The sequence below is a fragment of the Pogoniulus pusillus genome, chromosome 36 (assembly GCF_015220805.1).
Source record: "Pogoniulus pusillus isolate bPogPus1 chromosome 36, bPogPus1.pri, whole genome shotgun sequence".
In the NCBI taxonomy this organism is placed as follows: Eukaryota; Metazoa; Chordata; class Aves; order Piciformes; family Lybiidae; genus Pogoniulus; species Pogoniulus pusillus.
In genome coordinates, this window is record NC_087299.1 from 10,410,591 (window position 1) to 10,437,617 (window position 27,027).

Below are 27,027 nucleotides of genomic sequence, written 5' to 3' on the forward strand. Positions count from 1 at the left end.
CACCCATGTATGGTGGGGCTGTGGTACCACCTATCAGAACAGCTGCTCTGCTTGGGTGGAGATAAAAACCTTCTCAGCTTTGCTGGGACAGTTGCTAAGGACGGTGATATGCATTAGGGGGTTCTGATAATCACCTTTTCATCATCCTTCTTTGCTAGTAGGAAGCAAAGCAAGCCAGCATGCCAGCAAGGTTCCACTTGCAGGGAAGTCTGCCCCTGCAGAGCTAGGCTGTCTACAGCAGTTTGTACTTGCTTTTCTGTGCCTGTCCTTCCATAGGCTTTTCTATGAGGCTTCACAAAAATACCCTTCCCCAGCCTACTTCAGTCACTTCAAGGACAAAAGCTCACTCCGAAGTGCTTCAACTCTGATGGGCAATTGCTAGTTCCAGGAAGGGTGGGAACACTGTCTTTCACCTAGGATTTTTTTTGTTGCCTTTGGTTTTACTTCCAGGAGCACAATTCAATTATCCCAGCACACAGTTCCATCCAAGGTTGGAGCTGGGCAAAGCACATTCAGTTGGAGTGGCTGTGCTCCGCTCAGCAGCTCGATGACAATGGAAGTTGCTGACTCCAGGAAGCACGTGAGCCTTGCTCCAGTTTATGGAAGCAGGGCACGGGTCAGCTGGCAGCGCTGGGAGGCACCAGGCAGGGAACAGACCAGTGCAGTGCAGAACACCATCTTTCAGAGGACTACAGTAGAAAATTGCTGGAGTTACTGTTTCATACCATGAAAAGAAACAGTGATCTGACCTCTTGAAATACTTTTGGCTGTTCCAGTTATGGCTATGGTTTATTTGGATATAGCTCAGAGGGATTGTGCAAAGTGTTAGTTAGCTGTTAGAGCCGACGGCAGTTTGGATCCTTTCTGATCTACCAAAACTCTTAGTGCTGACCGTCTCCGCTGACTTCGGAGACAGTGGAGTACTCTGCTGAATGTATCAGAGCAACAGCAGCTGGATTTCTATAAGCAACAGTTCAGAACATAGTGAGTTTTGAACCTACCAGACAGCCTGAGACTCTTGGTTGTACAGACAGAGTTGCTGCCAGAGCTTTACTGCTCTTTGTAGCACTCAGATATGATTTCATACTTAATTTTCTGAAGTTTTCAGCTTTAAAAAAAGGCAAAAAAACCCCACTGAGGCTCGTTTCAGTAGTAAATCAGCAGTGGGGGAGAAGCAGTTTCTATTTCACTTTTGCAGTCCTTACTGTTATTATTTTACTTATCAACCTCTTCAGCAATCATAATTCTCAGTATTCTCCCCTCACTCTTTGTACCTCTACTATTCATCACTCAGACTAATCTCTCTGGGGAAAACTGCTTGCTGCTTAACCTTTCACCCCAGTGTTAAACAGCTAATTTCTCTTGTCTGGCTACTGAGCATTGGGTTAAACTTGTTTTTTTGTTTCAAAGGCAGGGGAGGAGTGTGGTAAAAGGAAGCCCAGCAGGTTTACAATATCCAGAAGGATGATGCTTTTATCATAATTGTCTACAAACCTTCTAGGTACCAGCATTGGAACTGAACTTAAACGCCATTACTAGGACCTGCAGTGCTCCAGTGCAAGGAAACAACTCTCTTGAGCTTTGAGAAAGGACATTTTTTACATGTCCTTTTAATGTCCAGAGCTAGCAGTCAGGGCATTCAGCACTCATATTTGATTTACAGCACTGTCTTTTTTAACTGGGCAACAGGGTACTTCATCAGCTTGAATTTTAGACCAGTTTAAATTAAATACAGGTGAATTGTACATGTTGCTCTACGCTCTTTCTGAAAGGCTTCTAAAGGTCACTCATAACAGGTGAAGACATTTGCTAGTTTACTGTTTTTAGCGTCAAGTGCATCATTTCTTCTTTGCAGCTTCATAGCAGTGGAGAACATAGACAGCTACTGTGTTCTCATTTCATCTAAAGCTGTCTATTTTCTGAAGAGTGGGGACAACACAGACCGTGAGGCCATCTTCCTAGAAGTCAAGTATGACGATCTCTACCACTGCCTCGTTTCGAAAGACCATGGGGAGGTGTATATACAGCTGACCAAGAAAGCTGTGAACACAAGCAGTGGTGTAGCAATGCCAGGCCCGTCGCAGCAAAGACCAATGGTAAGGCTCTAGCACCTCTTGGTTTGTTCATGCAAGCTTTACTTTCCCATTGTGCTGAAAGTGTTTGCAGCAGTGAGTGTTTTATCCTGTGCTGCAGAACAATGCAAACTGTCACTAGTGAAGTAGCTGCTGCCCAGCAGGTTCGGGTGGCAGTAGAACTGACTTCCTAAACGTCTGAGAAAAGCTGAAGGCAAAATCTAAAATACTCCTGCAGAGAGAGAGAGGCTGTAGCAGGGAACGTGTGTTTACTTGAGAAGGATTTTAACTACATCCTGCATGACACTCGATTCTTGCTGTCTTGTTAGTCTTATTCTATCCATAGTGCTTCTGTACCGCAGAGCGTCTGAGCTTGGAAAGAGTGTTTATGTCAATGCTTACATAAGTTAATCAGAACCCTCACTTCTAAAAGCCATTGCAGGGCTTTTTTTGCTTCATTACAGTAGTTGCTCAGGGTCCTGTTTTACAGGCAGGGTTACAAGCTCACCTCTGACCCAAGTCAGTTTACATTCCAAACAGACAAGCCAGATAAAAGGTAGGAGGGGAAGCAAAGGAGATAACTTTAAATACTGCAAGGTGTTTCTGCTTTCATCCCAAAACACCTATCCCTCTTTACATATCTCCTCCTCTGTCAATTCATCTCTGCTTCAGTCTCAGCACTGAAGAGTCTCCACTGAAACGTTTCTGTTCCTTTCAGGAGACTTCAAACCAAATCCCTTCAGTTAGTGGAGTAAACCCCATAAATTTATCTGCTTTAGACAACAGCATTAAGAAAAGTAACATTTCATTCTGCAGGTGAAAGTCAAATCTGAAGTGATTGCAGTAAAGCTATCTCAAGAAATAAACTATGCAAAGAGCCTTTATTATGAACAACAGCTGATGTTAAGACTCAGTGAAAATCAAGAACAATTGGAGCTGGACTCTTGAAACCTCTTCCTTACTGCCAGAATGGACTGCAAGTCTCAGTCTGGAGCCAATGGGAGGAGCTACCACAGAGAAGGAAATTAACCACTGTAGGATTTAGCTAAGCAGAATCATTGCACATAGGAAAACAAAGGAGTGGGCTGTAATTTTTAAGGCACTAGATGTATAGCAGAGGTCTAGCTGAAATGCACCTACTTGGTGCTGGGAGAAGCCCTGTATTTTGCTAACCTGTATATATGTACAAGTGGTCATGTAAATAAGAAAGTACAGACCAGGGTGTTGGTATAAATACAAGTCTGTTTACTGTGTAAAGACATTAAAGGAGCTATACTGAGTCTTACTGCACTACCTGAAAGTAGCCCTCCTCTCTTTCATCCTTGAGAAAGCTGATCTTCACAGTGCAGGAACGTAGATACAGGTTTAACAGGTAACAGAAGAGTAAGCTGCAGCTGCTGGAGCACATTGGGGTTGGTTCTTGGGCTTTTTCCTTCAATCACTGGTACAGCTCAATGCACATCTAGCTGCTGCAGCACTGATGGCTCAGCCTCCATTGTAACAAACATAGTGCAGCGCTCAGTGACACTTTCCAAGTATCAGAAGACAATAAGCTGGCTCTCTTCTGAATACAGCACTCAAACGTAGCCAAGTCTGCACCTCTGGCTGCCTCTAAATTGTTCTTAAAGTAGTTTCAGTCAGTAGCATTGGAAATGGAAATCTCTAAGTGCATTTTTCACCCTTACTTGGATTAAGTGTATATGGTTAACTGGTGAGTGTGGAGTTCTGCTAGCACTGGAAATGCCAGGGGTGATGGGAGAGAAAATCACTGCATCATTTGTCTTCAGGACAACCTCTTCAAAACTGGACTTTTTGAAGGAATAAAAATAATGTGGTTTTTCAAACCTTTTACATCAACATGGTATTTGTCTCTTCAGCAAGCTGCAAACTGAGGAAGGAGTGTACTCACATACCTTTATTCATGGCAACTAGGAGATCTCCTTGTCACATCTGCTCCCTGGAGATGGCTCAGCAGCTGTGCAAGGTTCAGATGTGAGCACACAACTGCCCTGAAACCACTAAGGAACTTGCCTTCTGAAAGTGTTATTTTATAAACCCTTGACTCAAAAGAAGGAGTCCACTATAACTTTCTTTTCCACTTAGTTTGCCTTTTAATATCCTTTAATAAAGGCATCAGGAGCAAGTTTTATTCTAAACTTCATCTTCAAGAACTTCTCAGCTCCTGTGAAGTGAAAGGCAGAGGAGTGCTGTCTAAGGAGACAGTGTGCTGTCAGTCGATGTGTGTATGGTCTGTGACTGGACATGCGAGTCTGTGAGGGTCCATGATGCAAATGAAACTGATCCCTTTTGTATGTTTCTCTGTATCATTTTTAAGTAAAATAAGGAATTCAACAAGTGCATTGGCTCAGCAGTGCTTTACCATCAGTCCTGTTGGACTCTGCTACTGAGACTGCCTGCTCCTCTCCCTGCTTCTCTCCCCTGCAATATTCGTTTTTACTGCAGCAGATAAAGGTGGTAAGCAGACAGATGAGGAAGGAAAAGTAAAAACGAGCTTAGTGTTCTGTGAGGAGAATTTACAGGAAAACAGCTTGAATGCCTAAGCTTTGTAACAATTACAGATGGAGCTGAGATGCAAACATCTGGAAAGTAGTCTGATAGTACAGCCTGTGAGTGAGCTGAACTCAGGAAGCCACAGGTGATAACAGATATCATTTGTACATTTCTTTTGGACTGTGCCTAAGCTTCTCTTCTGACTGTGGCTAATAATTACACATATTATTATTTAAACCTTTGAAAAGTGCTCCCACTAGCCTAGATGTGCACGAGCACCACAGGCCCTCACAGGCTGCAGTTACTCCATACTGTTCCTGATGATCCTTTGCCCCTCCTGAGCGCACTGGTGAAATTCCTCACTCATCTACAGCCAAGGCCAGCCTGCTCCTAAGGGTACACGCACAGGGCTGCTCACACGGAATCATGTGCAGGTGGAGCTGAAAGCAGCATATTGCTCCATGCAGCATTCCAAAACAAACAGAATCAGAACTTTGGGAGTTTTTCAAAAGCACAAGTGATGTTATTTATTGCTGGAGCCCAACTATTTTTGTATCATTCCAGAACTCTTACTGTGGACATCCCATTGCTATTGGCACCACAACCATTATTACTCAGTGAATAAATAAAACTTCCATATTCCAGGAGCCATACTCAGAAATAGTTTTCAGAGGATGTGGAGACTAAGTGCACGTCTCCAGTGTTACTCAAATTCTAAACAACTCAAACACAAGCTGTAAGTGGACAAGAGAGCATAATAGGTCCATTTACCTAAGACTGTGAAGTCCTTCAGCTCCTGAGCCTTGTGAAGCCTGAGCTCACCAGATGTGTAGCATGTTCCACCGGTGGACATGTGACTGCTGCAGCCAGGGAAGCAGCTTCAGGATGCAGACTGCAGAAGCTGTGGAGGAAAATGACTGCCGTGAGGCAGCACCGCAGCTTTCTGCCCCTGCCCCCAGTCCTTAGCACACGGCCAGTACAATTCAGAGATCACACTGCGTTCTCATGCCTCTTTGCTTAAGTCTTGACAAAGAGCTTTCCACACTCTAGCAGAGTTTATGTAACCCATCACCAATGCAGGTACTCTTTCAAACACCCTCTCACCATGCACTGATACTGGGCTACAGATAGTTAGCTTCAGCTCCTTCACTTTGATGTGTATTTCACTGAGAACTGTCAAACTGTTCTCTGCTCACCCTGACCAACTTCCTTCTTGCTGGACTTGCTACTGAAGAAAATGTAAAATAAAGATTATTGACCTAAGAGCTATTTTATGATAATTCTGGAGAAGTGCAATAAATTGCTTCCACCCACACTCCTCATGTGCCCTTGCTTGCAAAACCATTATGTGCAGAAACAGAAAATGACTGTAGAGGACTGGAATGAAGAATTCTCCAAGCCAGACACATCTCCTGAGTGGCCTGTCACCCACCGAGGCAATGTCAGAGTTCAGCAATACGCTTCCAAAAAAATGGCACTTTAGATATGCATAGAATTTTATGTGGGGGAAAAAAAAAACAAACTAATATTTCTGTCACTTCCCCAGACCCATGCAGTCTACTGTCAGTAAAATGAGACAGACCTGTGCCAGAATTAGGCAGCCAAGTTTTTAATGTGTAAACTATGCAGAAGAACTCAGATGGCAATGTCATTTTATTCTAGAAGCAATTATGGACAAGTGGAACTCCAAAAGTCCTTTGTGTTCTGCCCTAAATCTGCAGCTGTGGCTGCAAGCTTCAATTCTCCTGCCCTGTATATGACAAAGCAATCAAAACACAGAGCAGTAGTATTTTGGATCACATTGGTTTAAGTTCATAGTGAACAGGAATGTGACAAAGCCACTAAGAGCCTTTTTTTTTTAGCTGAGGAAACAGTGTTGCTGGTAATGCAAAAGTACAAAGCTACAGGGGCCATATGGCTGCCAAAAGAGAAAACCTCCACTGCACTCACCAGTAGCTGATGCAGTAACCATACGTAACTCCTGGAGACAGGCCTCAGCTGGCAACAGGCTCCAGCACAGTGCAGGTGAGGTAAGTTTCTGCTTGCTTGCTGACCCTGGAAGAAGAGACATTAATCAGTTAATAACAAACTGGATAAAGGAAAAAAAGTTTGGTAACTTTACCCAAGGCAGAGTGAGGTTCTACATGTACTTGGGCATCCTACTATGGTATGATCAGGCTGAAACAGTTGTGTTGTTACAGTCGTTACTGGCTTGTAAATAATTCTGTTACCTCATTAACAGCCATTTATAAGTAGTCTAGAACCGGTAAGCTCTGCATGACCTGGACCAACCACTTTCCCTTCCTTCTGCTCCCAAGCACACTCCCAACGCAGCAGACAGATGATGCTTACTCTGAGCAGCCTGTGACTGCTGGCTACCAAAAAAGTGCAGTGCTTGCATTTTTGTGGAGAGACTGTAAGTGGCTAAAGGGTCCACATCTCAGAACAGAGGCAGAAATGTAACGTTCCCCTCCGACAAGGGGATTGAGCTGTTTGCTATCCTGTTTCCTAGGCTGCATGATGGTTTTTAGCACTGATTTATATTCTGATCAATAGGATGTGCACTTTCTAGGATTCTAGGCCAAATTGTATACATTTTTTAAACTGTTTTTAATCTCTGTATTACAGCTTAGCACTGTCTTGTTTTCTACAGCACACAAATCACTAGGTGATTCCTCTAGGCATAACCTTGCTTGCTCTATTTGCTAATCACCATGACTTTGCCTCTGGAACCTGGATCTAAAAAAGCCACTTTCTAGCAGTGTAGTCTCTTCAGGTTACAGACTGCTGCAAAGAGAAAACCAAAACACTGTTTTAAGTCAACAGTTGCACAAACTTCACTCATGCAACTTGGTTTCTTGCAAAGAGCAACATTCTGTATGTGTGCATGCTTAGATAATTCCTTTTCTTAATACACAGCCCACACATGTTCCCCTCAAATGCTTGTGTACATAGCCATACCTGTGGGGTTTTTTTTTTGCCTTGAGGAGTGATGGCCATACTCCAAACTCTTCTTAAGTGTAGTCCTTAGAAAGAAGGGACATCTAGTCTTGGTTTCCTGTTAAAAATTAAGTTAAATGTCAGTCTGGAGAACAGAAGGCTTCAAGGAGATCTTACTGTGGCCTTCCAGTATCTTAAGAGGGCTACAGGAAAGCTGGTGAGGGAATTTTTAGGATGTCAGGCAGGGATAGTATCAGGAGGAATAGAACAAATATAGAAGGAGGTCAATTCAGATTGGATGTTAGGAAGAAGTTCTCCACCATGAGGGTGGTGAGACACTGTAACAAGATGCCCAGGCAGCTGGTGGAAGCCTCATCCCTGGAGATGTTCAAGGCCAGGCTGGATGTGGCTCTGAGCAACGTGACCTAGTGTGAGTTGTCTCTGCCCGTGGCAGGGGGTGGTGGTAACAGATGATCCTTGAGGAGGTTCCAGCCCTGACAATTCTATGATTCTATAAACAAAATTCAAACTATGTCCAGAGCTTTAGATTCCAGTCCAGCCTCTGTAAAATTCAGGCTTGATAGCAGTTTCTTAATCAGTAGATGTCATGATGCTTAATTACATCAAATGCAGGGCCAGGACAAAAGCATTTCAATTCCTCACTTGTATTACTGGTTCAGGCTTTATTCTAGCCTCCTGGTAGCTGCCCCAACACTCCAACAGCCTTAGGAAAGGAGTGGAGCTGAGCAAGTGTTTCCTGATCAGAGGGGCTGCCCAGTCTGACTGAGCTGTGTGCTTGTCACAGCTCTCCCTCAGCAGATTTTTCTGAAGTGGGAGAATGCAAGGGAAGCCCAGCACCAGATGTGTCCACAAGGCTGGGCCCTGGTGCTGTGAGCAGCTCTGCACGTGTCTTGTGGGTGCAGCAGTGTTCATCCTGCGACAGGAGGGTTGCCAACAAGGATAGAAAGGTTAGTCGTTAACCACTGACAAACACTGGGGAACAAAATCTGAAAGCAAAATACCTTTATTTTACTTTGCTCTTTTCCTCAGCAGCACTACAGCATATTCTAGTATAGCAACAAAAATAACCTTGGAGCAAGCTGCAGTTACATAAGAGCCAGATGCCTGCCACGTTATATCAGAGCTATTAATGGCCCCTTGCACAGTCAGGGTGTCTCGGTGCAATCAGACTCCAGTATCACACTGGGCTTTTGCTGGGTTGTTATTTTTCTCAGCAGCCGACACACTCCTGCCCAAGCAGTGTGCCCAGCACAAAGAGTTCTTGCAGTGGGAAAGAATAACCCTGCACCTCAGGCCTGCTCTGGCCTGACTCAAAAGTCCTGCAAGGCCAGGAGAGCAATAAGCAGCTTTCCCGTGCCTGCACAACTGGGGTGAATGGATGGGTCACCCAGAGGGCAAGGGCGGGGGACGGCAGCTACAGCACAACTGGTCCTGCACACCGCAAATGCCGGCAAGAAACAAGCGCCGCAGATGCTGCAGCTGCAAAGAAACCTGCGGCACCAACTGTCCCCAGCCTCCAGCCAGCAGCGGCAAGCACTTGCTCCGACCTGGGAAGGTGACTCACCGTTCCCAGCCACTGCTGCCTCAAGGGCCCTGGCCAACCATCACCGCCGGCCAGCAAAGTAACGACCTAAGAAGAAATTTGTGTCTGCATTTAGTTCTGGTAGGAGGGAAATAAAAACAACCCAAACCACAATCTGCAGGTCCAGACTCCCACCCCAGCCTTATTTTGGCAAGGTAAGGGTCCTTGCATTATAATTCAGATGCCAAGAGAACACCACCAGTGATGTTTTCCTGCTGCCAATGGACAACTCCAGACCCTGTCAATAATCCTTTGTGTGCCAGTACATGGTTTCAGGATTTCTTTTGTATCTCAAAGCATGGAGGGAACAGAAATGTGGAGATTATATTTAGCACTATGTTCTGTACCAGAATATGTCTTCATTTGTGGTGTAACAGCAGCTGCACTGAGAGTGTTAAGGGTTCTGCAGAGTCAGCATCCTTACAGCTCATGGTCAGACAGGTGCGTGGAGCATACAAGCACACAATACTGGGCTTAAATGAATAAAAGTATTATTTCTGACCTAAAACACTAAACGGCTGATCTGCATCATGCTATTTGCTTATTGCTTCTTAAGGGCTTGTCCAATCTGTACCAGCCTCAGTACCACAACCTGAAATGTGCCCCCTTGTTAGCTTTGTGGCAGGAGAATCTCCTACTCACACTGGTTACTGCTAGGTGTTGTAATGTGGCATTAGTTGTTACTAGTACATTGTGCTTCACTGACATTGATTCCATCTACTGATCCCACACATAAAAAAAAATATCTATTTTAAACCAAATTACCATCCATCTGGAGAAAGTACCTGCTGATAAAACCTTGTGAGCAAAACCAAACAGCTGCCAAGTTCAGAATCACACTGAGATCACACCAAGAGCTGACATTTACAAGCAAGTTTAAGAGCTCACTCCCCAACTCTGCGCTTCCTGATTTCAAATGCCAAATCCACGTAACACTGAGACTTTACCCACTTCTCTTTTGTCCCAGGAGCTGCCTTTTTGCCCTCTCCTCCAAGCACACAACCACAGCAACGCTGACATGTAGACCATGCATTTAGACAGAGAAATCCCACAGAGCCAGTGTGGGATGCACTCAGGATGTGAGCATCCCTTGTCAAGGCAGAGGTCCCACACCTAGTTGGCTATTCACCATCAGTGACAGGCAGCTCAGCACTGCATATGTGTCTCAGCCTCAGCGGTAGAGTCACCCATGGGTAGTGCCACTGCAGAGTCTATTTGCTGGGGGTTCCTGGGAAAGTTTGATATAACCCACACGAGGCACAAGAATGCACTTTCACACCCTGCTCACAGGAGCAAGCCTTCTGGACTGGACTGCTATGGGCAGAAAGCAGGTTGTACAAGAAAAATGCTGCCATATGGGCAACCTGCAACAGAAATTGTGCCACTGAGTGACTGATGATCAACACAAGCACAGTGCAGTGCCTGCATACTGCACAGAACAAGCACCTGCACCCTTTCTGGGTTGCATTCAGCAACACCTCTCTCCACCATCTGCTCTGAACAGTCAGTAGTAAGCAACAGGTTTCCATTGGAAGCAAGAAACCCAGAAGAGCCTCAACACTTGGTCCGACAGAGACAAGCAGAGAGAAGGTGCTTCTGGCGGTCTGGCTCCTGTTCAGGAGAGAAATGTTTCCCTTGGCTTAAGCAAGTTGCTCAGACAGAGCACACTAAGAGGCTGAAGAAGCCAGCTTTCCACTCCCTCTTCCATTACTCTTTTTGATTGGCACTTTAATGAGGGCGCCAGGGGTCGACCCCCTGCCAGGGGGCTGGTTCATGCCCCGTTTATCTCACAGTCCATGTAAGACTAAAATAACACGCCAGGCTGCGTTTCACTGGCTTGTGATCCAACAGCCCACCATGATGGATTGAGTGACTGCAGCAAGTTGGCAGCTAAAGTGTGTTGTAACAGTATCTTTCTGTCAGCACAACACAATGGATTTGCTGATTCCCGGGTTTTCCCAGTGTTCACCCTTACCACTGGCTCACCATTTCCTAAAGTTCATTTTCCAGGGGGCTGCAAAGTGATAATAAATAACACACCGAAGGGTTACGCCAAGCTTTTCTTCCCCTCAACTGTCCTACTGCTGACAAAACCGGGGCTGCGTTGCCAGCTTTGCTACACACACAAGAACAGCCATAAATCCAGCTGCCTTTCCGAAAGGGAGGCAAGGGGGCAGCTCTGTTGCTCTTTTCGTGTGAGCTCGTCTGCCAGGCCAACACATGCGACAGGGGACTTTCCACTCCGAGCAGCACGGAATACAACCCAGCACACACGGAGGCTCCTACATCAAGAGACTCTCTCCAGAAGCGCTCATGGCTTACCTGGGGGCTGCAAAACAAGTTACAGTCCTTGTGATCATCTGATTCATTTGCACAGCTTACAACCATAAAAATAATCCCTAAGTGAGCTAGAAAGTCCAGGAATGCTATGGGAGGGATGGATTACACTTCAGAATCCCTTCCTTTAAGAACATATCCTCGTATCTCCTCTACAGGCAACCCCTAAACAAGAGGGTTGGGTTTGTTTCAAAACCTGCAGTGCTAAGAAATTGACAGGATATTTATTTATGAGTCATCCAAAGAGGTCCTCTGTGTCCTCTTACTAAAGCCCTGTATCTGTGCCCTGTTTCCTAGCTATCCTTTCCACTCTCCTGGCCACTGTCTGTGAAGTGAACAACTCGCCTCCAGCTCTGGGGACAAACTCTTATTTTCAGTTGTTGCCATCCCAACCCCTCCCAGCAAGGATGAACAAACGAGCTCCACAACAGAAGTGACTTTTCATTTCCTCTACAGGGATTTTTGACAGTGCAAATTTCAACACGCTAACAACTCTGCCGCTCCTCGCAGTCAGACTAACACCCTGCCCCCACGACTAATAAATAGGGAGGGTGAATGCTGCTTCCCTTGCTTAGAGGAGAACAGCATTTGTTTCTTCTAAGCCTTGTATGAGACAGCCTAACACAGGCAAAAAAACCTCTAAAATCATCTCTAGAATTTCAGCTGCCCTAACGTCAATGTGTTCCAACATATTTCATTGTGGACATCCAGAACGCATCAGTCTCACCTTTGCCATGTCTAGGACTCTGGATGTGTCTATCTCTGGGCAAAAGCAAGTGCTCCCGCTAGCAGAGGAAATTAACCAAGAGAGAGAAGGAGCAAGGAAAGTAAAAGAAATGAGAAAACAGATAAGGAAGAGAACTGAGCTGGCAAGATCAAGGAAGATACAAAAAGAGAAGAATGTAATGGGGGAAAAGGGCCCAACAGAGGAGCTGCTTGAAGAAAGACTGCTCTCAACGACAGCTTACTGTTTACACTGACAACACAACTCAGTGCACAATGCACATTCCAATTCATGGTGCTGGAGAAACAAGCCTGGTGAGTTTAACATCTTCAGTTGTGAAAGAGAAGAACTGATCACAGCTACAAACTGGAATGACACCAGCACACAAAGTCCCTACTGGTGCAAGTCTCTGCTAGCATGGTGTGCAATTAGCCTAATTCTTGGCAGAAGTCTAGAGAGTCCCATTTGTGCACCCCAACTCCATAGCCTGCAGACACATTACTCACCTAGCCTTGAACTACCTTAGAGACTGCCAACACCACCAGCAGAGCCAAGCAGAAGATGTGCTGTGAATGTGGCTTGAAGCTTCACTGAAACTGCCAGCAGTCAACCTACCCTGCTTGCTTCTTCAGTTCCAGCCTGTATCTGCCTATGCAAGTTGCTGCAGCCAAGCCCTGAATGTTCCTCTGAGGAGAGATAGCTACTTGCACCTTAGCACAGACACACGGAAGAGGGCATGCTGAGCCCCACAGCCAGAAAGCCTGGGAATTATTAGGAAAAACGTGTGGGTGGGGGAGCTCAAGGGACTAGTGGGAGGATGCAGGAAATCAGTAACACTGATTTGAATAACTGGTAACAATTATTAGATCTTTTTTTGTATGAATCATCTCTGAAACTCATCATTTAAATGCTGTCACTCAAGGGATAGTCAAAAATACAGTAGATGAAACAGGCCTGCCATGCCACAGGAGTTTTGAGCCACGAGGTGAATGGCCAAACAGGTCTGGGAAACTTCACCCACATGTCTAAAAGGGAGGAACTCTTCTGGAGAATACAAGCTCCGACAGATCAGGCAAGGAAGTCTGTCTCCAGGAATATTATGATGTGACTTTAAGCTCTGCTGAGCCTGCTTAAACTGTTGGGAAAGCGTTGGTCTCATTTACCTGATGACCACTGAACGTGTCCTTGTCCCACCCCCTCCCCAGTGGTGGAATTTGCATTTGAAACTACAGGCTGTAGAACTAAGCCAGACAGAACCAAACCAGAACAACAATACAACAGCCCAAAAGCAGCAAAGAAGTGAGTTTGAACAGAACCCAGTCTCTGACTGGGCTCAAATGTACACCAGTGCTCCTGTCGTTGCAGGGGAAGAGGCAGCAGAGAGCAGTGCTGTCTTATAGAGATTCCAACTGCTGCTTTCATCTGACTCAACTGCAAGAAGAAAAACTGTCTGATAAACAACCAGTAGCACCAGCAACAGGCAAGCTCAGGAACCCAACAGCAACTACACTACAGTTCAGACTTCCTTTCTCCACACCTTCTAACACACCCATGCCAGCCCAAGCTCCTATCCTCCCTCAGCACCCAGGAATTTAGGACACCATGAGAGATGCTGTCAGTATTATTTTGCAGCCAATTACCTAACATAAGCCTGGCAGTGGCTGAGGAGCTTTATGTGAACTGACATTTACATGCAGTCCAAGAAGAACTTGACCTCATTCCCAGATCCAAAATGGGGGGGGATCATCATTCTGTGCTGAGCAGAGCAGGAACTGAAAATACTGCTGCAGGGAGGCTCACAGCTTCCTGAAGTCAAGATATTATCTCTAGGTTTACACAATGCTCTTTCCATTTTAGACACAGAGCTCCTGGCATTTACCATCTACAAGTGTGCTACTGGCAAAACTTCCCTAAGGTGGGGTTAAGGCCCCCGGCTTATGGAATTTAGGCATGCACAGAGGAGAAAACAGGATTTAACTCCTGGAAACATTATGCATTAACTTTCCTTACGTGTGATGAGTGAAAAGGCATAAAAGGAAGATCAGAGGAGAACTCAAAAGTCCCCACTTCAAACCAGCGATTTTTAGTTTAAAAGCCAGGTTGAAGTGCTTCACCAGGCATTGCTCTCCAACAAATCTGCCAGACCACAAAGCAGAATAACAGTCTAGGAAAGTACTGTGGTGGAGCAACTACTTGAAAAACAGTAACTTCAGTTTGCTTGGAGCTTTCTTGGGAGACAGGGAGAGGAAGCAGTAGGGACTCAGCTCTTGGTTCCATATCTCTGGAGCAAAGCCATTGCACAGGGAGGTGAGGTAAGAGCCCAAGTACACCATGCCCAATTATCAATATGTACTCTTAACTAAGAAAAAAAATAAGCTTAATGGTTAGCATAATGCTATGTTTTTACAACATCTGTCAGCAATTATTTGTATTTACTTGCCCTGCAAACACAGAAGAAGTCAGAGAAATATAAACACTAGAATTCATTGAATTCCCCCCAGTCTTGCGTCTTCCCACAAAGAAACTCGAATCATCCCTGTGCAGACTCTGTCATTTGTTCCTCGCACTCTCCCATATGGAATAGCTTCCCCATCCTCTATAACCTGAAATTATTGGTCCTTGTTCTACACTGGAGCAAATAATGACTAACTGCTCTGCAATTAGTGGTGTTAAGTTCTCTTACAACAGCAATTAGAACTATAATATTTCTTGGGCTCAAGAGAGCAAATCAACCCCCTTTCAGTTCCTGCTCTCCCTTTGGCCATGCTTTACACTATTAAAAAGACAGAGGAGGCAGAGAGAGCAAGGGTTGTGTTCTACTTGGACTGTACTCCACCTGTGCAATACAGGGTGAGGAACAGGTTAGCTGGGTGAAAAGTTCACTGCAAGCTGAGCTGTCTGTTTCTCTTGCTTAATTTATCCGATATTTGGCTAACCTTGCTCTGAACCCAGCCCCCAAGACCCCCTTCCTCTCATCCCTCCCCAGCGGGTTCATGTCAGCCAAAGACACCGCCTCTTATTCCCTTCTCCCTGACCCTGCTGAATGGAGCGGGGGCTGGGACAGAGGGCCAAGCACAGAGTGAGAGCCCTTGCACTGCAGAGATAATGATTATTTATGCTCTGAACTTAAGCAGGCCTCATCCTCAGGAGCAAACAGAAAAGCTCTACAGTCAGCAACACTGCCTGATAACTGTGTTCAAGCTTATCAGTCCTCTCAAGTCTGAATGGCACCCCTGCTCCTCTGCACCATGTAGCTCTTCCAGGGGTGTGGTACTTGCTAAGGTAGCTTAGGATAGATGCCCGATGCACTCAGGTAGCCCTTGCAAGAGGACTGTCACACTGTTTCTATCTCTGTCACGATCTCCAAGATCACCCCAGAACATCCATTACTCCATTTCTGCAGCTGAAGATCCTCAAAAGCAATACAACAGTTATACTTAAAACACTGCACACAACAGAGCAGTAGCTGCAGTGACAGAGCGTAAGCAGGAACAGCCTGGACAGTTTTTCTCTCCTGGAATCCCAAGAAGTCAATGAGACAAAGGCTTGTGTAATGAGAGTGCTACTGCTGCTCACTGGAGAAAAAGATGCCCCAATTCACAGACCTTTATGGCCTTACAAGCTAGTGACGCTGAGATAGTCTACAGCTCTCCCACACACTCTCCTCCTGTACCCAAAAAGTTTGCCAAGAACACCCTGACGTTGCCCCTACCGTGCAGGCAGCAGCAGGGCACTGTTTCACCTCCTAGAAAACGTGCCCAACATGACCACCTCTTGATCCAACACGTCAGAGCTCACCATCAGGTGATGCAAACCAGTGGAAAAGCTGTCCAAGACACACATTTCTGGCAGGCTTTCCTTATTTTCCTGCTGGGCTCAGGACCGCTCTGAGGCAACACAAAGGCCTTCTCAAAGACTGGAAACATCACCAGAAAACAGCACACAAGCCAATCTGCCAAGCTTTCACTGCTCAGCTGAGCAGCTCCTGCTCTCCTCCAGGTTTAATCTCGGACTCCCAAACATCAAGACACTTTCATACCTGCCTGCTGTCTCTATGAAATGATGAGTTAGGATGTGATTAGACTCTGCGAATTGAGAATGTTCCCTCCAAACCTTTACATCATCATTCTCTTTGACCTAAGGATCTTACAGCTTCTCCACAGCTTTGATACACTTAAGCTGCTTTAGCAACTTATTAATCCAAATCAACACAGTGCCTCAAAACTGTGTCACTGTTTTGTGTGTACAGTGATACTCAGTTTCTGCCCCACTGGAGGGGTGGATGGGACACAGACACACTGCCTGACAGCTTTACAGTAAATGGAAATTCCTTGTGGTCTAAGAATAATAGGAAAATGTCTTCTCAGGATCACCAGATGACCTCACCTTGACACAGGGCTTCATGTGTCTGGAAGCAGTACAGACCAGAGCAGTTCTGATGTGGTCACCAATTCAGTGATATCATCCATTTCAGTCTTCACCACTCCCACACCAAGGTTAGCAAAAGACCACTTTGCAACAAAGGGTCCCTGTCATTAAAGGAATCCAAGGCCTTCATCAAAAGGCAGGATCCAGCATCCCCCCACCTAACCCTTGCATATTTTCAAGGCATGAAAACTGCTAAGAAGATCCAAATGAGAACGTCAAGAAGGCATCAAACTTCAAACTGCTCCCTAAGAAAGCAGATATACACCAAACCCTTAGCCTGCAATGCAAAACCCACCCATAATCTGTAATTCTCAACAGCAGGACCAACACAGACACTTTATTAATAGACTATCCTGATGCAGTGTAACAGAAAATAGTTTCCACAGAAGGAGTTCTTTGTGCAGCCTTTCAAGGCCATTGCGAGAGCTTTTGGTGCATCTCGAAGCTCTTCACAGAGAGGTAACAAGGCACAGCGTCTATCCAGGTGTCAAAGACATACAAACACTTGCAGAGCTCAAACGCTACACATCCCAGGTCCCTGCTGTTCCATCCACCACAGACGAAGGCAGAACTACTTCAAGAAGGGAAGTAGCACGGGAAAACTGAAGGCAAGATGAACTGAAATGCATCTCAAATCGTTTACAACTCGCGGTTTGAGAATCGCCTCATTAAGCAAACAGACCAGAGGCGGTGATCTTAATCATTCTGTCCTGGCCCGAAAGCTCCCGTGTCCGCCAGCACCACAAACGGGCCAGGGCCTGCTTTCACTTTAGAAACCAGCATCCGGCGGCACAATCAACAACAGGTCAAACTCTAAAGGGAACCAAAGGCCTCCTTTTACTTTGGCCAATTTCAAGGCTTCTGCTATTCATAAAAAGCAAAACAAAGCACAACGAACCCAAACATCTCGCCTCCTTTTCCCAAAACCCCGGCAAGGCAGCATCGTAAACTGACATTCTGGTCCCCACAGCAGGTTCGTTTGTTCTGGCCGAGGCTACAACGCGGGGGAAAGATCTTTTCCCTACGACCACAGACAGACCTTCACAAACATAAATCCTCCGCTTCCAGATACTTAGGGTTCAATGCACTTCCACCTACTGCTCCTATCACGGACGCCTGCCCGCATTAACTCTGGGAGCAGACCTTCGGACCAAGGGCAAGCTAATTACCGAGCACGGGTATGCACTTAAAGTGAAAAGGAATAAAATTAAGGGCAATGAGATGCGATCTGCCCCATCAGTAGACAACGGGATCCCCCAGAAGCCACCCCTATGTCAGCCGCGGGTCTCGGGCCAGTCCCCGCTCCCAGGCCAGGGGCACGCAGCCTCACCTGCAGCTATCGCGGGCCATGGCAGTGTGCGGCGGCACCGATCCTCCTTCAGAAGCCGGTATGTCTCCCTGAGCATTGACCCCGCTCCTTCCCCGACAACAAGGGCTGCTCTCGGCTTCCCAGAAGGTCCTCTGTGCCCTGCACCCCCGCGACCGCGCTGCCCGTCGCCCAGCCTTCGCGGGCTCCGCCGCCTCCCCTCTCCGGCCAGGCTGTCGACGGCAGCTCCGCCGCGATCGGGGCTGTTACAGGACTCCCCTTCCCAGCACACGGACCCGAGGAGCCGCCGCGGACAAGCAGGTGCCCGCACGTTTTCTGGTTTGGGAGAGAAAAGCCAGCCCGCCCCTTCTGCTCACCTCCGGAGCCGCCTCTCTGGAAGGTTCCGCCCGGCGCCTCTGGAAGGTTCCGCGGCGCAGCAGGGCGGCTCGAGCCGCGGCGCGGGCGCTGCCTGTGCCCCGCCGGGGCCCTGCGGAGCGCGGCCGGGCGCAGGGAGAGGGAGCTTGCGGTGCCCACGTCCCCGGCAGCGCCCAGGCGTGACTCCGGCCGGCCCGGCGGGACAGCTCGGTGCCGCGGTGTTTGGACAAGGATCTCAGGCGTGGGGTCGGCGGCAGATGGAGGGACGGCGGCAGGCGCTCGGCGGGAGCGGGAGTTTGTCCCCCGGCCAGGCAGCGTCCGAGGGCCGCGGCCAAGACCAACCGTCCCACGGGCGGGTTTGCTACCTGCTGAGCAACCAAAATAATAAAAAGTCGCCAACATGCGGAATCTATTAGGACATTTAAAAGGAATCCACGTTCATCGTTTCACTTGAAATATAAAGGTTATAAAACTTAATGGCCGCATGACAAGGAAACTATATGAAACACTCGGAGATTTACAGAGCAACTCCTATGCTCTTCAGGCATATGGGCTGAAAATTGCTCTACAATAGGCGACGCAACCTGTGGTTTGAGCACTCAGGTTTTCTGGCAGTTTTTTTATAGATACAATTTTTTTCCGACCTTGCAGACTGGTATTCAGTTACCGCAGCAGCTCCGAAGTGAAACACCAACACAGCTTGTATCTTCTTTCAAGTAGTTATGTCTTTTGTCCCGCTAACATCAAATCATGAAAAGAACTGCAAGGATTTTGAAGAAGGGGGTGGGGGTGTCAAAGAATGAAAGCAGGAGAAAGGGGGAAAATACCAACAGAATGTCTTAGTTTCTCACAGCATGTGCAGCGCAAATGAACAGTAAACACATACCAGGGGAAAATGCAAACAAAGGCTACGTTTGCTGAAAGTTCGGAAGGGAAAAAACCACCCTCCTGAGTGCCCCCAGGCAAACGTCTCTGCCATTAAATCCTCAGAGCCTCTGCACTTCTAGCGCAATTTAGCACAGCAGGTATCGTCCCTCAAAACACACCTAGCCAGCTAGCAGGCAGGATCCGAAGGGCCAGGTTCTCAAGGTTTGTTTCAAGGTATGGAACTGTGGCATTAGGAGGAAGATGCAGTCCCATCTATGGGTTAGGTACAGGTGTGAAAACCCCATCGCAGGTTTGTCACCAGGGTTTGTACAGAGGGAGATAATTAAGCAACCACAGTCCATGGGCAAAATACCGTCTTTTGCTGTGCTTGTCAGACCTGGCCCTTAGCGAGTATCTCTGAACCATGGGCCAGGCCTAAGCGTTATACCTCACTCTGAGACACCAGGCAAGACTGCACAGCTGTTTCACCCTTGCCTTACATACACAGATATAAAATAAAACCTGAAACACTCTGGTAGGGGCTGGCTTGCAGAGGTGTGTGTCAAAACACTGTGCTTTGTAGTTTTGATGGGTAAGTTTGACTCCTCCAGAGTGAAGAGGAAGAATATGAGCACCAGGTGAAGCGAGTTACACCCGGCAGGCAGCACAATCCGTCTGCTGTGCACCTGTGCTCTCTGGACAAGCAGGCATCCTGCTCCTTTTCTACAGTGGCTCACTTTCCAACCTCACCTGGCAGTGCAGCTCTATTCCACTTGTGGTTTAATTGTCTTAAATGGACTAGAAGTGAGTGTACAGCAGCCCCCAAAACATTGTAATGCCACTCCCCGTGTATGGAATGTGCCATGCCCTCATCTCAGGAGGTCACTTTTATATTAATAAACTATGTTTTGGATCAGCACAGTGTTTTTTTTCTAACTCCCTGATAACCCAAGGCTCAGAGAGAGGTGAATCCAGTGAAAGACATGAAGGCAGTGTGAAAATGTTCTGCTGTAATTAAAGGCAAATACACTTTTGACAGTATCCCAGCTTAGGATGTTTCCCTTGAAAATGTCTATGAGCACATTTTTGGTCACAAGATGGGAATCTGTCATGAGAACACACTCGAGTATGCATTTGCATTAATACTGTTGCCAGAAGCCATCTCACAGTCATCATCAGACATACTGGAGCCCCTAGAAAGCTTCCTGTGGGATTGGAAGGCATCCAGCCAGGGGAAAGCAAAGCCACTGTGTGATTTGGATGTCCAGTTCCACAGGAAAATGCCATTAAGGAATGGCAAGCACTCAAAGTGGTGGTTACAGTGAGTAGCTTGCAAGCCATGCATTGGCCATTAAGTATATGCAGTGTTTGATAAATGAAGATTTGAAAGAAGTCTATTTAAAAGTAATGCAGTGAAGGGAAGCAGTCCAGTTTTACAGCCAGGATTGCCCATGCCAGACAGCACTGCTCACTGGAATGAAGACCAGTAGGCTATGAGTTGCCCATCCAGCGTTAGAGCATATCCAGTCTGGTATGCACTTCATCCTGCAAAAGGACACTTTTAGGTGCCCCTGGAATCATCCACTTTGTAATATTCCTGAACGGAAAATTGTTGCAGAATGGCTAAAGGAAAATGGACATGACTTAGAGGTGGGCAAGCAGGATGAGTATATGGAACTAAATTAAGGCTGTGCTAGGGCACACTGAAACAAAAGCCACACTGAAGAAACAAAGGCAGCATTGAATAAACAAAGGCAGCACTTAATATAACTAGCTAGGGAGGCACTGTCCTTGACGAGTCAGCAGACAACTCAAGCAGAGCACAATCCAGCTAACTCTGAATGAGGTAAGAAAGTAGGTTTGCTGCTTGCAGCTGCACGTAGCAAGTAGGTGCACCATGCAAATGGGGTATTTAGAGGCTCAGCCATTTAGCTTCTTACATGTATGCATATATTATCTGTAACACATATAAGCGTGCGTCTACTAAATAAAGTTGTCACTCGCCTTTGATCCACATTGGATTGTGCGGTGTCCTTGCATAGTGAGTTCAGCCCTTCTCCGCCAGATCTGCCTCGACGCAGAAAATTACCAGAAGAAATCAAACAGCAGTGCTGGTACCCTGCAATTCAGGGCTTGCACTGTATTTAGTCAGACAGATAGAAAGGGTTCATGGGCTTTGCTGGGTGCTTATCTTCCACTTCAGTGCTGATCTATAAATGCCAGTGTATCTGCAGCTCAGGATCAGCAGGGCTGCTGCACCTAAACCCATAAGTTTGTGGGCTTCTCCTGCACATCCTGCCCGATTCAGCAGAACTCCCTTCTGACTCCCCCTTTAACCATCAGGTGAGCTCTGGCTAGCCACTACCTAACGTCCTGCTCAATTCAGATTCAAATCCTGTAAGTGTTCAAAAGCATACCAACTCCTTCGGCAGACTAATGCCAGCTCTTTGGACGTTTGTACTCTTAATGCTCTAATCTCACAGATATTTGGGGCAGATCGCAGTGTTGATATGTCAGGAGGTGTGGACACAGGCATGCACAGGTGAGAGACTGCCTGAAGGGAAGGTGCAGAGAGGAATAATCTGCATGCACAACATTCTGCCTCAGAAGCTCTCAAACACAGTCCTCTCCAGCAGGAACAAATGGAAGGGACAGACGAAATGATGAAAAATGAAGAGGTCAACAAAAATCAGACCTAATATAAACCCAACTAAAATAAACTCACCATGGCTTCTGTGGCCCGTTCAAAAGAAGATGTCTGAGAGTTCCTATGCAAGAGATCAGCCCACTGAAGGAGAAAGACAGAATATAACATTCTCTGGCGTGTGCCATTAGGAGCCACTGGCAAATCTCACCGACAATATGAAGAGGTTTTTAAAGGGAAATGTTCCCCTACCAGACTGCGTCACAGGAAACATGCCACCTCCAGCCAGAAAGCACCACTGCTCTTAAATACTGGGGTCAGGAGTCTGAAAGAATTGAGATTATTTTCTTAATTGATGTAGAGAATGAGAGCTGTGAGGAGTGCTTGTCTGGATTGCAGCTTTTACATAAGTAAACTTACAGTTCTGTAATTTGTTTGAATGGAGGAGATGTGTACTGGGGGGACTTAAAACCGGCGTGAGGATGCGTTGACTGTATAAAAGAACCAAAATGAGCTCAGAAGGCTCAGTGCTGTAATCCTATCGTGATGGAAGCATAGCGTTCTACTGAATGGTTAAACTTAGCTGTTTGGGCTTGACTTCTTTGTTTCTTAACGTGTAGAACAACTTCTGCTGCAGGACATCAACACTTTATTTCATTTTCCTGTGTTAGCATCAGATCCCTCCTAAAATTCAAGGCTCTGTTCCATTTGATTAACATGCTTTTTAAACCTCAGCTGCAGCAACAAGACAGTGGAGAAGATGAATGTGTTACAGGTTTGGGGGTGTTTTTTATTTAGGATTCAAAAGTGTTGCAACAGTTGATGAGAGTGAAGAAGAGCGTTTTGCAAGAGCAAACAGCTGAGAAACATGTCAGATCACAAAGACTGGATATTCAAGAATATGAGGATATGGAAAGCTACCAATTATCCAGCCATCGAAGCACACACAGTATTGCTTGCTGGTCTCTCTCCCGTCTTTTCTGTAGCCCTCAGAATAGTAATCAAGTATTGCCCAGCAGGTGTTCTTCATGAATTTGCAACTCTGATGGGAGTCTAGAAAAAACCATGAGGTGTTTTAGTGCTGGGGAAAAGACTGACTGTTTATTTCTGTTTAATCTTATTGCTGATTTGAGGCAATCATATTCTTCCCACTTTGTTTATTATTGACGGGGGGAAATGTGGTCCAGGACATCACGGAAACAATTAGGAGATGCTGTGACTTCTCTTCCTAGTGCCTTAGAGAGTCCTCTCCGTTCTCTAAGGCTGACACTGAACCAAATAATTGCTTTGTTCTCTGATGGATGTTTTTTCTTAACAGCACTTATTTTGCTACACTCAGCAGTTGAGAGAGCAGCAACAGTGAGCTTGTCACCTCTGCTATTACTTGTAACAGGCAAAGTTGCAGGGGGTGTAATGACCATGTGAGTGAACTGCTTCGCTAGGGCTTAGCAGCATGAAATCAGCATTCCCAGCAGGCTCCAGGAAGAGGAACTCTGTGTTTGGGTATCACTTGTTTTCCATTTTATGACCATTTCCATCTTCTGTGAGCATTCTTCTGAGATGAGCCCTTTTTACTTTCAACCCTTACTCCATGTGACAGCGCTTTTCACATCGCCAAAACACCCCAGGAATGGCATCTCCCCTGCATTTACTGCAGTCCCCTCTCCTCACTTCCCTGGAAAAGGTACCAAAGCATTGTCCCCTTCTCTTGCAGCTAATGTTAATAGGTGCCACAGCGGTGTCTGGGAAGGTTCAGCAGATGAAGAGCAACGCCCAGAGCAGAAGCAGCAGCTGGTGGCTACACTCCAACATGCCTAATGCTAAAAAAGGAAGCTGAAGAAGCGTTCCAGATCATGTGCTCACATGCCCTGTGTTTGCACATGGTGGTTCAAAGGAAGGAGCCACTCAGGAGGCAAATACAAGGCAGGTCTTGTGGGAGTCACACAGGTTACTCTCGGGCACCTGAGGGCAAGTAGAGACCCCACTGCAGTACCTGGCTTTGTCCTGGCTGCCTTCCGCCATCCCATTTGTGATTTTTTTCCATAGTGTCTTGCAGGATGAGAAGTCTAAATCAGTTAGTCTTGTGACCTCAGCTTTCCCTGCAGTCTCTCACTAGGGTTCCCTGACAGTGATCTGCTCAGGTACCCAATCTCAGTGCCAAACTCAGAAGATGTGTGGGGAGTCATTTTGGGAGCCAGGGTCATTTTCACACAGAAGCCAGCAGGCTTCTCTGATGTCTAGAGTTAAGGCACTGATATTCCAAGGGTGTTCCTCTAATTCCACATTGCTTGGGGAAGAAGATGCTTCAGGGAGATGTCAGCAATTTTTTACATTGGAATTATGTTGTCATTTGAGTAGCACAGACAGGGATGTGTCATGCCTAGGATGCCTGTCTGTGAAATGCCTGTACAATACAGGGGCAGCCCTTCCAGAAAAATACAACTGCCTGAGAAGTAACAGGGAGCGGAACCGCATCTAACTACAAGAACTAGGTCAGGATAGTTACTAACACAAGCCAGAGAACCACATGTCCTTGTAATACCTAGGCAGGATGGATAACCTTTGCAGCTGGCTAGGAAAAAGTGAGTGGTGAGTCAAACTGACCCTCCCTGTTTTCATATGTATAAGTTGCTTTCTCTTCCTCCAAGAAAGAGCAAATAGTAACCGGTGCACTAGGGAGTTCTGAGCCAGCAAGCTACAAAGTTAATGGCTTGGTTCTTAGGGCATGATGACCCACAGGCATGCGCAGGAGTAACAACACACTTCTATTATAGGCTTTGTCTTTGGATGGGAATCACACGCCTCTGCTATGACACCACTTCAGGAATATAAAGTGCTGTTTCACCTCTTAGGACCTCCAGGCTCTCCCTGAGATTGCATCTATCCTCTCTTACATGCTTACTCTTCAGCCACTCTCAAGCTCTCATCAGAGTGCTTTTCTACCTCATTCAAGGAGGATTTATGCAGAACAATCAGCATAAACATTTGCCTCCCTCCTTTTTCCGCGTGAGTATGTCATAATGCCCACAGCACAGGTGAGCGAGAGGAGCTGTTACGTTTGGGCTCTGGGAAGGTGTGGAGACATAAATTGTCTCCTCAGCGGCCTGTGCTTCTCCGTTGCATCCAGTCCACGCAGGCCAGCTCAGTGTGTGTTTCTGCTAAAGCCTCAGCCTGCAGGATCCCTTACCAAAGCAAAAGAGGGAGTTATGTCCCAACAAGAGGTGGCAGCAGCAGCAGAACTCACTGCCTCTATTGTCCTGGCAACATTTTAAGTTGTGCCCTGTGTGCTCTGTCTCTAATGCACAGGCTGGGGTACCTCAGGCCTATCAAAACTGAGACTGGTCTTCTCTCTAACACATTACCTTGCTGATCTGACTCTCCTCAAGAATAAAGGGTTTTCTGTTGAAACTGTCAGCTCACTGAAGGTATTGAAGAAAGAAGAATAGAGGGTGGGAAGGGGTCAGTTTATCAGTCAGAAAAGTGACTGGATTGACAGCTTCCCATAGGAAAACCTGAGTAAAGAATAGCAGGGAGAAGGTGGAGCCCTGGTTTTCCTCATGTCTTTCTCTAAGAGACAGTTGCTGAAACCTCTGAGAGGTGCCTACCACTATACACATTGCAGAATCTCCTGCAGAAGAGCACTCTAACAAAGAGGATTCTGTCCACCAGAGAATGGAACTGCTGCTTGTGAGTGACAGGTTTCACTCAGACTCCCGACTCCAGCAGGCTGAGAAACAATATCAGGTTGAAGGATCTCAGCACCAGGAGGGCAGAGCTACAAAGGAGAGCGCAGAATATTGAGATTCTCGAGGTTGTGGAGAAAAATGCAAAAGATTACATTTGCCCAAATCTTCTTTTCCCCCCAAACTTACAAATGAGTGCTGTCAAAAAAAGGTGGCTGTCACCCAGATTAAGTTTGTTAAAGCCACACAAAGAAATAAAAGCCAAATAGATTATCCAAGGTCACCCTGTATTCCTTTCTCAACAGTTGCATTTCAGCTAGAGGAAAACACTAGGCCAAATTAAAGTCTGCTATGAACAGATGTGTCCTCTGAAATAAGTGCACCCACTGACGCGCTGCCTGCACTGAGCCTGTTGCTGGCTTTTTATGAGGCTTGGCAAGTGCAGCTCTATCTGTTAATATCTGAAGGTGGGAGTGTTCAGGGAGTTGTCTGAACGGCTTGCAAGACTAGATCTGATCATATCCACCCACACTAATTAACACATTACATAAAAGTACAAGTTGCTTTTTGCAAACATCAGAATCCTTTGCCCAGGCACTTTCTGTGAAGTTCTAGAAGGGGATGGACTCTGTCCCTTTTAAACCTCGACAGAAAGGTAAATAGGTAGGGCACTTCCAGGGCTCACTGCTTCATCCTGCTAAAAACATTTCCATCAGCTGGCATATGCCTGGAAGGACCTTCTTCAAGTTCACCACGGGTGTGGGGAGGAACAGATGATTTGGAACATGACGATTTTGCTTTTCTGATCAAAACCAAAATACAAAATCACGTATTGAACATGAGGATTCAGATATACCTTCAAAGGACTCCTCCTCCTCTCCCTGCCCTGCCTTGCTAATTCTGAAAGTTCCTGTGTATAAACACCAGCCTCTGGAAACACCTGGCACTGAAACGTCCTATTTAAATAGGGCCTTTTTATGGCAGGAGAACACATGTCCCAAATCAGCAAACATTTCTCTGTCGTCCAAACTTAAACCAGCAGCAATCTCCTGGGTAAAAACTATAGTAAGGGGGCTTCTATTTCTTCACAGACTGGAGTGAGTGAAACTAATTTCATATGAAACTGTGACCTGGTCCTACAGCTTCACCTAGATTCCTCCAGCAGGATAATAAATACAGACCCTGATTTCTATTTACTCCAGACTCTTTGTATGACATCTGGCTTCAAGATGGTGGCACTGAAAAGTGCAGTAAAGACATAAGAAAATAGAAAGGGGAGGGAGGGAATTGTGCAGTGGAAAGCAGGAGGCAGTGGAGAGAGCAGGGAAAACCCAAATTAAAATAAGTCAAAAGGGCAGAAATTCCTTTGAGAAGGCCTTAGGCTTCAACAAAGCTTCTCTACATTTGCAGCACTTTAAGATTACTCAGTACTAACCTTATGTGCAAAAGGACGGTAGACTTCAGCAGGCATTCCAGAGGAGCCTTTCTACAACAACATAAAAAGTCTTCATATGTACCCATCTGATGTGCAAGTAGC

General features: G+C 46.3%; 1 protein-coding gene across 6 annotated transcripts in view; it reads left to right on the forward strand.

Moving 5' to 3' along the window:
* The window catches only part of VPS13D (vacuolar protein sorting 13 homolog D), a 100,427-nt gene extending 95,999 nt beyond the window's left edge, over positions 1 to 4,428 (forward strand). For all 6 annotated transcript variants that reach the window (XM_064172185.1, XM_064172188.1, XM_064172187.1 and 3 more), the window contains 2 exons: positions 1,856 to 2,096; positions 2,889 to 4,428. In XM_064172185.1, coding sequence (XP_064028255.1) covers positions 1,856 to 2,096; positions 2,889 to 3,020 — 373 coding nt within the window. In that variant the 3' untranslated portion in view covers positions 3,021 to 4,428. The remainder of the gene's footprint in view (positions 1 to 1,855; positions 2,097 to 2,888) is intronic.
* The last annotated feature ends 22,599 nt before the right edge of the window (positions 4,429 to 27,027 follow it).